Genomic DNA, 13,091 nt, shown 5'->3' on the forward strand with positions numbered 1-13,091 from the left:
ATCTGTGGAATGTAACCTGATCTGGGCGTTTAATCGTTTCGTGATTCGGAAGAGGTTGTAAACAATCAGGAAGTATTTATATATAGATAAAGGTAACATTCGATATAAATATGAATAATTGTCCTAAATTATTATTTGATATCTAAATTTAATTTTTGGACATATATAGAAATTTGTGAATTTGGATTAAAATTAGTAAATTTATATAAAGTGCAGGTTGTATCTCTTGAATAACAATAGATATCTGTCTAATCTGCTAATGGCCATTCTATAGTATACATGTCATTTGTCACGAATTATGAATAATTTATGCTTGTGTTTTGTGATCTTTTCTTTTATCGTATTGAAATAATGTAAATAAATTCCAAACTTAAAACAGATGATTGTTTTGTTTGTTGTTCTGCTGTTGTCAAAGAGTCTAAGAGTGCAGCATATTTTTTTCTTTTAATTACCATTTCACAAGCAAACTATTTGAGATTTTTTAGGCTTTTGAAAAAACGTTCCTTTTTTTTTAAATTTTGATAACAATGTTCATTTACTAACAAGGACAAAGAAAAAAGGGACAAAAAAGACTGAGTAGGGGATGGCATATTTGTTAAGTATGGGGTGTAAATATGGAAGGCCCCCCCCCCCCCTGCCATTGTGCTAATGTGAAAATACTGTTGAGTGGTAGTCAGACACTTTAACCACGTTGCTAAAGAGCTAGCTCTACAGCAAGGCTGTTGGAAGTGACCTTACTTTTTACTACACTCCTCCCCCTTTTAATGATTCAAGGCCTAGACACGCCCGCTACAGCATGTCTTGCTACCTCATGGCCCTACCAGAAACCATTAAACAGCTCAGACCGACTCCCGCATTCACAGTACCGTTTTACCTCGTCGCCATTAATGTGAAAATACGGAGCTCAGGCCGGGGATTGAACCCACGTTCTCCAGAGTGGTAGTCAGACACTTTAACCACGTCGCTAAAGAGCTAGCCCAACAGCAAGGCTGTTGGAAGTGACCTTACTTTTTACTACACTCCTCCCCCTTTTAATGTTTCAAGGCCCAGACACGCCCGCTACAGCATGTCTTGCTACCGCATGGCCCTACCAGATACCGTTAAACAGCTCAGACCGACTCCCGCATTCACAGTACCTTTTTACCTCGTCGCCATTAATGTGAAAATACTGAGCTCAGGTCGGGGATTGAACCTACCACCTTCAGAGTGGTAGTCAGACACTTTAACCACGTCGCTTAAGAGCTAGCCCAACAGCAAGGCTGTTGGAAGTGACCTTACTTTTTACTACACTGCTTTAGCTCAAGTACAAGCATCGCTGAGCATAGGTGGTTAGCTTGTGGCTATGATATTAATTATAGTGAAAATGTCATTTTTAATGATAAATAATCATATTAATCCGAAAAATCATTGAAAAAAGTTGTATCAGATTCACAAATTTTCGTTTTAGTTATGATATTTGTGAGGAAACAGTAATACTGAACATTTACCATGCTCTAAAATATCCATTATATGCATCTTTTGACAATTTAAAAACCCGAAAATTTTAAAGCATTGCAACGCGAAACAAATTAATAATATGTGAAACTACGAGGATTGCGTATATAAAGTGTACAATACATCTGTCATTATATCCGGAAGGATGGCCAAGTGGTCTAAGTCGTAGACATTTTACTCCAGGACTTCATAGGTCAGTGGTTCGAGCTCTGCTGAGGGTTACCTTTTTTTAGCTCTACTGAGCACAACGTGTTTGTGATTGCTTTTTGTCCGTTGTGCGTTGTGCGGCGTCAACATTTGCCTTGTTTACTCTCTAGAGGCCACATTTATTGTCCAATCTTCATGAAATTTGATCAGAAGATTGGTTTCAATGATATCTTGGATGACTTCGAAAATGGTTACGTTTGTTTGAAAAACATGGCTGCCAAGGGGCGGGGCATTTTTCCTTATATGGCTATATATGGCTATAGTAAAATCTTGTTAACACTCTTGAGGCCACATTTATTGTCTGATCTTCATAAAACTTGGTCAGAAGATTCATCCCAATAATATCTTAGATGTGTTTGAAAATTATGCCGGTTGGTTGAAAAACATGGCCACCAGGGGGCGGGGCATTTTTCCTAAAATGGCTATAGTAAAACCTTGTTAACACTCTAGAGGGCACATTTATTTTCCAATCTTCATGAAACTTGGTCAGAAGATTTGTCCCACTGATATCTTGGATGAGTTCAAAAATGTTAACCATTGCTTGAAAAACGTGGCTGCCAAGGGGCGGGGCATTTTTCCTTATATGGCTATAGTAAAATCTTGTTAACACTCTAGAGGCCATTTTTATTGTCCAATCTTCATGAAACTTGGTTTGAAGATTCATCCCAATAATATCTTGGACGAGATCGAAGATGATGCCGGTTGGTTTAAAAACATGGGCGCCAGGGGGCGGGGCATTTTTCCTTATATGGCTATATATAGTAAAACCTTGTTAACACTCTAGAGGCAACATTTATTGTCCAATCTTGATGAAATATGGTCAGAGGATTTGTCTTAATGATATCTTGGATGAGTTCGAAAATGGTTACGTTTTCTTGAAAAACATGGCCGCCAAGGGGCGGGGCATTTTTCCTTATATGGCTAATTATAAGGCTATAGTAAAATCTTGTTAACACTCTAGATGCCACATTTATAGTCCGATCTTCATGAAACTCGGTCAGAAGATTCATCCCAATAATATCTTGGACGAGTTCAAAAATGATGCTGGTTGGTTGAAAAACATGGCCACCACTGGGCGGGGCTATTTTCCTTATATGGCTATATATATATATATATATATATAGTAAAACCTTGTTAACACTCTAGAGGTCACATTTATTTTCCGATCATCATGAAACTTGGTCAGAAGATTTTTCCTAATGATATCTTGGATGAGTTCGAAAATTGGTTTGGTTGCTTCAAAAACATGGCCACCATGGGCGGGGCATTTTTCCTTATATGGCTAAATATGGCTATAGTAAAACCTTGTTAACACTCTAGAGGCCACATTTATAGTCCAATCTTCATGAAATTTGGTCAGAAGATTGGTCTCAATGATATCTTGGATAAGTTCGAAAATAATTATGTTTGCTTGAAAAAAAAATGGCTTCCAAGGGGCCGGGCATTTTTCCTTATATGGCTATAGTAAAATCTTGTTAACACTCTAGAGGCCACATTTACTGTCCAATCTTCATGAAACTTGGTCAGAAGATTCATTCCAATAATATCTTGAACGAGTTAAAAAATAATGCCGGTTGGTTGAAAAACATGGCTGCCAGGGGGCGGGGCATTTTTCCTTATATGGCTATAGTAAAACCTTGTTAACACTCTAGAGGCCACATTTATTTTCCGATCTTTGTGAAACTTGGTCAGAAGATTTGTCCCAATAATATCTTGTTATCTCAGGTGAAAGACTTTGGGCCTTTCAGGCCCTCTTGTTTTATTTTTTTAATTCTATTCTTGATTTTTTACTGGAGCTTTTCATATCCAATGTTAACATTTATCAATATAAAGCATTTAATGACAAACTTCAAAACATGCCAAAGTCTGTGAAAAGGCCCCTTTAAGCATGAATATTTTATGTGTATAACAATATTTGATATAATGATAATATTTTTATTCTATGATAATATTTTTATTCTTTCAAATTTTAGATGGTGCTGACATAAATGATGGCAGAAGGTGGACATGATGCTTATAGAAGCAGGGAATACATACCCATGTCAACAAGTAATAGCACACAACTTAACTTAATTTTTATGCTTTGTTTATGCCATCCTAATTATGATACAATAGGCATGTATATGGTCCTCGCTCTGGAAAAAATGGGGTTTAATGCATAGGCCTTGAGTTTTGTCCCTGGCATTTCACTAAGAAGAAAATTCTTTAAACAAAAATACGTTGAAAATTTTGATTAATTCAAATGAGTTGTAAATTATCAACCTGGAGCAAATGCTAAGGTAAAAATAAGCCTCTTTTGTTCTTCTTTTAAGATTTATCAGCGCGTAACCGATTAGCTTTACATGAATGACTTGTAGTGATGAACAATGATATTGTTACAGTATACATATTTACAGTGTAAACATTTAATTTTGTAAGGTTTACTCAGAAAGTTTTAGTCCTACCCTGGGATAATTAGGCTTAATGCATGTGCGTAAAGTATAGGCTTAATGCATGTGCGTAAAGTATAGGCTTAATGCATGTGCGTAAAGTATAGGCTTAATGCATGTGCGTAAAGTATAGGCTTAATGCATGTGCGTAAAGTATCTTCCCAGATTAACCTTTGCAGTCTGCACAGGCTAATGAGGACAACACATTCAGCTTTAATGAAGCCTATGCAGACTGGACAGGGTAATCTGGGACGATACTTGCACACATGCACCAAGCATGTATTTTCCCACAGATCGGCTCATTTTCAAATCTTCATAGTCATTTCAGATACCCACTAGTCTACTAATAAATTCAAATGATGCCACCTACTTATCATTCAGTTTCACTTAAGTATTAAACTGCATTTTAATAAACATTTTTTTACCTATTTCAAATGAATAAACATTTTTTATGCCCCCCTTCGAAGAAGAGGGGGTAAATTGCTTTGCTCATGTCTGTCTGTCTGTCTGTCTGTCTGTCTGTCTGTCTGTCTGTCTGTCTGTCTGTCGGTCCGTCCACCAGGTGGTTTCCGGATGATAACTCAAGAACGCTTGGGCCTAGGATCATGAAACTTCATAGGTACATTGATCATGACTCGCAGATGACCCCTATTGATTTTGAGGTCACTAGGTCAAAGGTTAAGGTCACAAGTGATGGTCACAGTTACTGGAAATAGGCATTTGAAGATTTTTAGCATGGTTCAAACAAGGGAAACAACTACCGTTTATGCATGTTCTTTTTGTTACAGCATTTGCCTCCCTTAAATTCATTTAAAATCTCATTTTACAGCAGAGATTCCAAATATGACCTGTAAATGAGCCCCATATTTACTGCCAGTGCTAGGTTACCTTTTCCCATTTGATCATTCTTAAGTATTGTTATTGTAATGCTTGCCCCCCTTCGAAAAAGAGGGGGTATATTGCTTTGCTCATGTTGGTCTGTCTGTCTGTCTGTCTGTTTGTCTGTCGGTCGGTCCGTCCACCAGGTGGTTTCGGGATGATAACTCAAGAATGCTTGGGCCTAGGATCATGAAACTTCATAGGTACATTGATCATGACTCGCAGATGACCCCTATTGATTTTGAGGTCACTAGGTCAAAGGTCAAGGTCACAGGTGAAGGTCACAGTTACTGGAAATAGGCATTTTAAGGATTTAGCATGGTTCAAACAAGGGAAACAACTACCGTTTATGCATGTTCTTTTTGTTACAGCATTTGCCCCCCTTAAATTCATTTAAAATCTCATTTTACAGCAGAGATTCCAAATATGACCTGTAAATGAGCCCCATATGACCACCACCACCACCACCGTGACAAAAAACGTATTCACACAATGGCTGCTACTACAACTTATAGCCCATATAGGGGGGCATGCATGTTTTACAAACAGCCCTTGTTTTAAATTGCATGTTTGTATTAATTATTGGGAGAGTGAGTAAACTACCACTTTATGGTTTGATGCAAACAGCCATCTTGGTTAAAGTCTGCTTTCTCTGTTTGAGAATTTCTAGTAAACATTAATGTTGTTTATGTTATGTTTAAGACTAGAATAGCCTCATTTTAGAAAAACTGGCTTAACCCTTTCCCACTCTGAAGCAAAGTGTAAATGGCTATGTGAAAACAGAATAAAATCAGAACAGCCTGTGAGTAACTTGCAGTATGTTCAGATTTTATGCTGTTTGCTGCTCATCAGTATCTAAGGGTTGGAAATGAAGCATAAAAAACTTGAATTTAGTAAGAAAGGTCTTTAATTAAATGTAACTTTTTTAGGGACTTCAAATGCGTCAATATACGTATCTAAGGGGTAAAGGGTTAACTCTGTCTCATGTGTATAAAGTGTCATCTTGCAGTCCGTACTGCATAGTAAGGCACAACGCTTTCTGCCTAAAGTGTATTTTCGTTTAGAAAAGACTCCATTCAAACAAATAATTCCATACAAGAATTTCTGTTTTAATAAAGTCCCTTTAAAACGAAAAATCTATTTTAAGTGAAAAGCTTAAAAAGACTCCATTAAAAAAATGTGTTTGACTGAAGTCTTTTTTAAACAAACAAGTTTAGGCTGAAAAAAAGCCCCGTCCCTGATTAGCCTGTGCACAGGCTCATCTGGGATGACAATTTACTCACACATGTTCCGCCCAACTTTCCCAGAACAAGGCTGATGTGTTCTCATATAAGATAGTTGCAGATGTAATTGACTGTGTATCTTGCCTGTTCACAGTCAACCCAGGATACGAGGATATCCATGGCTACCCCAGTGATTCACCCCCCAATCTGCCGCCGAGGGGAGCATTCAGGAGAGACAACTACCCTCATAGGGAGTACAGGGAGGATGACCTTGAGATGAGGACCGAGGCAGACCTCCCGCATAGAGGGAACTATGGGACCAGTATGAGCGGCAATGGGTCTGGTACGGGCGGGAGAAACTGGGCTAGGGAGGAGACACCTCGAGACACAGCCATCCTCCTGGAGTCTCTGCCGAGCAAACAGCTTGGTAAGCACTAGCTGCCTATCAGTGTGCTTTGTTGTTGTGAATGTAGCCTAGGTATGGGAAAACTGGTTTTAATGCATGTGCGAACTTTGTTAGTGGTCACAGGCTGATCAGAAACAACGCTTTATGGTATTTTTTCTTTAAAGGAAGTCATTTCTTAGCAAACATCCGGTTAAGATTGAAAAGTGTCTCCCTGATAGCCTGTGCAAACTGCAATCTAGTACAGCTTTTTAAACACATAAATTAAGCCTAGTTTTCCCACAAGAAGGTCCAATCTTAAGCTTGTAATTCTGTGAATTGCCAGGAATTATACCCCACCCATTGATACTAAGTCAAGTGTGTTTTACTGGAATCTACATAGGCATCTATATATAGAAGAGGGTCTACTGCAATTTTTGAACATTAAATATTCTAACTTTCTTGTAAAGTCCTTATGATAAAATGTTGTGCTATTTTTATTATCAAGTTGTGCCGCTTTTTCAAGTAAGATTGTTTACATTGTTACTATAGACTTTATTTGTGAAAGTATACATCTCTAAAAGGACAATGTCCAGATATGTTATGGTTTGTAACACCTCATATTTTACATCTACTTAGTTTCCTTAAATCATGCGCCTAGGGTCAAAATTGGCCATTAGGGGGTCAACAAGATTATAAAAAACTAACGTAAAAATGTCCCCCAGTCTATACTTTGGGACATATTGTTTTTGCCCTGTCTGTTTGTTTGTTTGTTGGTTTGTTTGGGCAAACTTTAACATTTGCCATAACTTTTGCAATATTGAAGATAGCAACTTGATATTTGGCATGCATGTGTATCTCATGGAGCTGCACATTTTGAGTGGTGAAAGGTCAAGGTTATCCTTCAAGGTCAAAGGTCAAATATATGGGGGGACATAGTGTTTCACAAACACATTTTGTTTCTTTTAAAACCAACGGCTTATGTGGCATTGGAGGTATTCATCACTACTGTAATAATGTCTAGTTAAATTATGATTAGTTTTAATTGTATATTGTAGTTACGTGAATTCCCTATTTTAAATGTGAGGAGTTAAACAATTGAACAACTCAGAAAAATTCCAGTTTGAATAATGTTATAATATTATTATATTTGATGAAATTCTGTTAAACATGTGTTAGAGTAATTGTTAATTTAGGTCTTTTGAAAATGCTTGTGTCACACATTTTACTGTCCCTTGTCCAGAAATTCACAATTCACAATTGGCATTGTTCAGCATTTACTATTAAATAAGGTTATTTCCAAAATAGTATTAACTCATACATTGTAGAGAAACTGGCAAGTGAGATTGCACATGGCAATTCATCAGTGCGGCGTAGATCATCCAAACGCAGATCATTACGAGGCATTCACATCCCAACCGGACAAAATGTGTCTGAGGAACTGATCCAGCATTACCAGGATGACCCGGACGCAGCCGGATTAGACGACAGTGAACTCAAAGCCATGACTCTAAGAATGTCTGACAAACGTCGCATCAGGTATTTGAAATAATTATAAAAATGTTAATTATGACGTCTTAATTAAAACTATGTATTTATTTTTGTAACACATCTCTTTTTTGGCTTAATTTTGCATATTTTATCAGTTTCTTCATGTTTACTCCAGGAACGAAGTCACATTAAAGCGTGAAACATTAAAGCGTCAACAGCCAAAACTCTCGCGGTGGAAACAGTTCAAATACAATCTTAGTATTGTAAGTCTCTTTTCTGATAATTTTTTTATCAATTCTGATTCCTATACTTAATCAGCTTAAATGACTCCCATGTATCTATTCTGTATGTTTATTAGCTCACCTGAGCACAACGTGCTCATGGCGAGGTTTTGTGATCGCCTTTTGTCCGTCGTGCGTCTTCCGTTGTGCCTCATGCATTGTGCGGCGTCAACATTTGCCTGGTTAACTCTCTAGAGGCCACATTTATTGTCCAATCTATATGAAATTTGGTTAGAAGATTGGTCTCAATGATGTCTTGGATAAGTTCGAAAATGGTAACGTTTGCTTGAAAAACAAGGCTGCCAAGGGGGTGGGGGCATTTTTCCTAATATGGCAATAGTAAAATCTTGTTAACACTCTAGAGGCCACATATATAGTCTGATCTTCATTAAACATCGGTCAGAAGATTTATCCCAATAATATCTTGCAGGAGTTCAAAAATGATGCCAGTTGGTTGAAAAATATGGCCGCCAGGGGGCGGGGAATTTTTCCTTATGGCTAAAGTAAAACCTTGTTAACACTCTAGAGGCCACATTTATTTTCCGATCTTCATGAAACTTGCTCAGAAGATTTGTCCCAATGATATCTTTGATTAGTTCGAAAATGGTTTTGGTTGCTTTAAAAACATGGCCACCAGGGGCGGGGCATTTTTCCTTTTATGGCTATTGTAAAACCTTGTTAACACTCTAGAGGCCACATTTATTGTCCAATCTTCATGAAATTTGGTCAGAAGATTGGTCTCAATGATATCTTGAATGAAATTTGAAAATAATGATGTTTGCTTGAAAAACATGGCTTCCAGGGTGCGGGGCATTTTTCCTTTTATGGCTAAAGTAAAATCGTGTTAACGCTCTAGAGGCCACATTTACTGTCCTATCGTCATGAAACTTGGTCAGAAGATTCATCCCGTTAATATCTTGGATGAGTCCAAAAATGATGCCGGTTGGTTGAAAAAATGGCTGCCAGGGGGCGGGGCATTTTTCCTTATATGGCTATAGTAAAACCTTGTTAACACTCTAGAGGCCACATTTATTTTCTGATCTTCATGAAACTTGGTCAGAAGATTTGTCCCAATAATATCTTGTTATCTCAGGTGAGCGACTTTGGGCCTTTCAGGCCCTCTTGTTTAATATAGATTCCTGAAATAGCAGGATATTTACCAAAGACGTTTTAGCAGGCTATATCAACAGGCATTATATAGTAATTTTTATGCCCCCGGTAGGGTGGCATATAGCAGTTGAACTGTCCGTCAGTCAGTATGTCAGTATAACAGTCAGTATGTCAGTCTGTCCGTCCGTCCGAAAAAACTTTAACATTGGCTATAACTTTTTCAATATTCAAGATAGCAACTTGATATTTGGCATGCATGTGCATCTCATGAAGCTGCACATTTTGAGTGGTGGAAGTTCAAGGTCAAGGTCATCCTTCAAGGTCAAAGGTCAAAAAAAAATAATCAAAGCGGCGTTCTCATGAAGCTGCACATTTTGAGTGGTAGAAGTTCAGGGTCAAGGTCATCCTTCAAGGTCAAAGGTCAAATAATAAAAAAAAATCAAAGCGGCGCAATAGGGGCATTGTGTTTCTGACAAACACATCTCTTGTTAATGTATATCTTTCAATAAATTTGCGTTTCTTTTCAAAACAAGGATATAATTTTAGTGATTCAGCATCTTCAAATAAATAAAGGAATCCTATTTTCTAGCAATGGAGGCACTTCAAGTACAGCATTGCAGAAGTCGGCTACTTCTTCAAACTCTGGCGAGGTCACTTGAAGAAAATCGAGGGTCACTTTGGTTCGGGCGTACTCTCCTATTTCCTATTCCTCAAGTGGCTGTTCTACATCAACATTCCTGTGTTTATCCTCACGTTTGGCTTTGTGATCCTTCCACAGATTCTCTACGAACATCTTGGACGTGGAAGTTCGGGGTCTACAAATACAACGTTCAAAGGATGGGAACTACTCACTGGTTCCGTATGTTCCTGCTATATGAGATGACAGTTATTGTATACTTAATTATCTGAGTTGGTCTCTAGGAAGAGGGGTCTAAATGCATTTGGATAGATAAGCCTGTGCAGTTCTCTAATCAGCGACAATCCTTTCCGCTGTTATGGAGTTTTTTGTTTAAAGTAAATATGGGGATACTGTTGTCCCAGAATAGCTTGTGTTGGCTGCAGAGGTTAATCTGGGACGACACTACCAACATGCATAAAGACATATTTTCTTAGAGCGCAGCTCATTTATAGGTATGTACTGGTACATGACTATTGTGTGTCAAAATGTGGCAAAACCAAACTATGTTGTAACCTTTTCATAACAAACCTTTGACACAAATATTATTGATTGAACAGGCTGAGAGTTGGAACTTGCTAAAATTTGTATGTTAATCTCTAATTCTCTTTTGATAGCCTACCAATCTGCCCCAAGATTTGTTGAGTTATGACTTATTTAATACTGCCAATGTAAGATGATTATGCTTTCAAAGCCTTAACAATTGTCATTTGATCCTAACCAAAGTTGATGAAAGTGTATGTGGGAAAAAGAACTAAGCCACGACTAATATTCCCTTAAGACGCCTCAGGAACTGTTGACCTAAGCAGTTTAGTTTCTCTTATTATTGCAGTTTTCCTCTGATCAACATTAATATCTAACTCAAGATTGCTTTTAAGCTAGATAGGTTTTAACTAGAGTGATGGTATTAGGACATGTAGCTAGAGGTGTTTTAACTGTATTTGCAACCATGTTTTGTTCAGGAGTGGTTTGAGGTCTTGTAGCTGGATTGATTTTAACAGTATAACAAAACGTTATTTTCAGGAGTGGTTTCAGGTCATTAAAGAGCTGTTTTAATCGTAAAACATTAATGTTTTGCTCAGCTGTGGTTTGAGGTCAGGTAGCTGAGGGGTTCTACCTGTATTACAACCAATTGTTTAGAAGTGTTTTGAGGTTATGTACCTAGATGGGTTTTACCTGTATTGCAACCATTTTGTTCAGGGTTGGTTTGAGGACACAGAGCTGTACTACGGCCACTACACCAATACGACTATCAATCTAGTGGGTGATTCCTACTACAACATGAAGTATGCATATCTGTTCACATGCGGGGGATACTACCTGCTCTGCCTGTTTATCCTAGCATTTAGGTAGGTCCAGATTAGTGGTGTCTTGTTCTGTGAAAGCTGGTCATAATGCATGTGCGTAAAGTGTCGTCCCAGATAAGCCTGTGCAGTCTGCACAGGCTAATCAGGGATGACACTTTCCGTCTAAACTTGATTTTCGGCAATGAGGGACTTCCTTGAAACTAAAAATACCATAAAAGCGGAAAGTGTCGTCCCTGATTAGCCTGTGCAGACTGCACAGGCTAATCTGGGACGAGACTTTACACACATGCATTAAGCCCAATTTTCTCAGAACAAGACAAAGTGTATTAGTAAGTTAAACAGAACAATTTATTCTTTATTCTTTAATACTTGAGTAGATTATATCAGTTTAAGGAGAAATTTTTTTTCAACTTTATTACCATTAAAATTCCTGTAGCATTTTTCTCCCTGACTCCTTTTTATGAAATTATTCTGGTGGCTAGGATAAGTCTACATAAGATTTAACAATTTGCAGAGAATTAAAAGTCAGCATAAATGACTGGAATGTTTGCCTGTCAATAATATTTCTTGTTTAAATGTTATGTATATAAAATGAAAATTTACAAATATGACGTTTGACTGGGAAAGCAGTGCTTAATGCATGTGCCTATGTGTTGTCCAAGATAAGCCTGTGCAGTCCACACAGGCTTATACAGGAAAAGACTTTCCACTTACACAGGATTTTTGTTTAGAAGAGACTTTCTTTAAAACTTAAAACTTTATAAATGCGGCAAGTGTCGTCATAGACTTCACAGGCTAATCAGGGACAACACTTTCCACATTTATAAAGTGCTTTATGCACTGTATGCACATGTATTAAGCCCAGTGTTCCCAGAACATGGCTCTATTGTTCAGTATATCCAAGTCCTACAAGAAGAACTACATAGAGGGAAGCGGAGCGGCTGACTTCTACTACGTGAGCCGTGTGTTCTGTGGCTGGGACTATGGAATCACCGCCAAGAACTCTGCTGTTCTCAAACATGTCGGCATATACAACGAGTTTAAGGTACTGTCTGGGAACATGTCTCTCTGCTTCTGTGATAACTGTCATTACTTTAAGTTTCATGTTTCCACACACATAATGTCCCTTGTATTTGCAGGAGAATCTACGCCCCTGTGAAACCATTTATTTTCGACAGCACAAAATTTCGTCATTTTTATAAAAATGACGATTTCGTCAGCACTTAAATTCGCCGATTTCTGATTTTGAATTTTTAAAAAAAATGCGTCAGTCAATATCCGATTTGTGTGTAATACATATTCGCGATCAATCGCAGTTGCGAAAAATCGTGGTACGAATGCGGGAGCACACTTGAGAATCACTGCAGGAGGTGGGGCCTGTTTGTCACATGCCAATTAACTAGTTTTGTTTTCAAGGGACAGTAATGGACCATCTTAATGTATGCCATTCACACGTTCATTGTTATGATTAGCGGACAAGTGGGATCGAATAACCGTTAACGAGTGTTTGTAACAACGAAGCCAATGGCCAATTAGTCTTATTCTATTATTATAATTGCCATACTGATAACAATCGTACCTTTATCGGCACCAATTAGGGAAGGTGCGAACA

The 13,091-nt window shown here is 37.9% G+C and overlaps 1 protein-coding gene and 1 long non-coding RNA gene across 4 annotated transcripts in view; one reads left to right on the forward strand and one right to left on the reverse strand.

Moving 5' to 3' along the window:
• The window catches only part of LOC127866698 (uncharacterized), a 194,114-nt gene that overhangs the window by 90,628 nt on the left and 90,395 nt on the right, over positions 1-13,091 (reverse strand). The gene's annotated exons all lie outside the window — the stretch shown is intronic.
• Positions 3-13,091, forward strand: part of LOC127866670 (transmembrane channel-like protein 7) — a 42,906-nt gene continuing 29,817 nt past the window's right edge. For all 3 annotated transcript variants that reach the window (XM_052407404.1, XM_052407405.1, XM_052407406.1), the window contains exons 1-8: positions 3-92; positions 3,675-3,750; positions 6,387-6,659; positions 7,943-8,153; positions 8,281-8,368; positions 10,086-10,355; positions 11,373-11,521; positions 12,374-12,524. In XM_052407404.1, coding sequence (XP_052263364.1) covers positions 3,690-3,750; positions 6,387-6,659; positions 7,943-8,153; positions 8,281-8,368; positions 10,086-10,355; positions 11,373-11,521; positions 12,374-12,524 — 1,203 coding nt within the window. In that variant the 5' untranslated portion in view covers positions 3-92; positions 3,675-3,689. The remainder of the gene's footprint in view (positions 93-3,674; positions 3,751-6,386; positions 6,660-7,942; positions 8,154-8,280; positions 8,369-10,085; positions 10,356-11,372; positions 11,522-12,373; positions 12,525-13,091) is intronic.

This window comes from Dreissena polymorpha, chromosome 2 (genome assembly GCF_020536995.1).
Source record: "Dreissena polymorpha isolate Duluth1 chromosome 2, UMN_Dpol_1.0, whole genome shotgun sequence".
In the NCBI taxonomy this organism is placed as follows: domain Eukaryota; kingdom Metazoa; phylum Mollusca; class Bivalvia; order Myida; family Dreissenidae; genus Dreissena; species Dreissena polymorpha.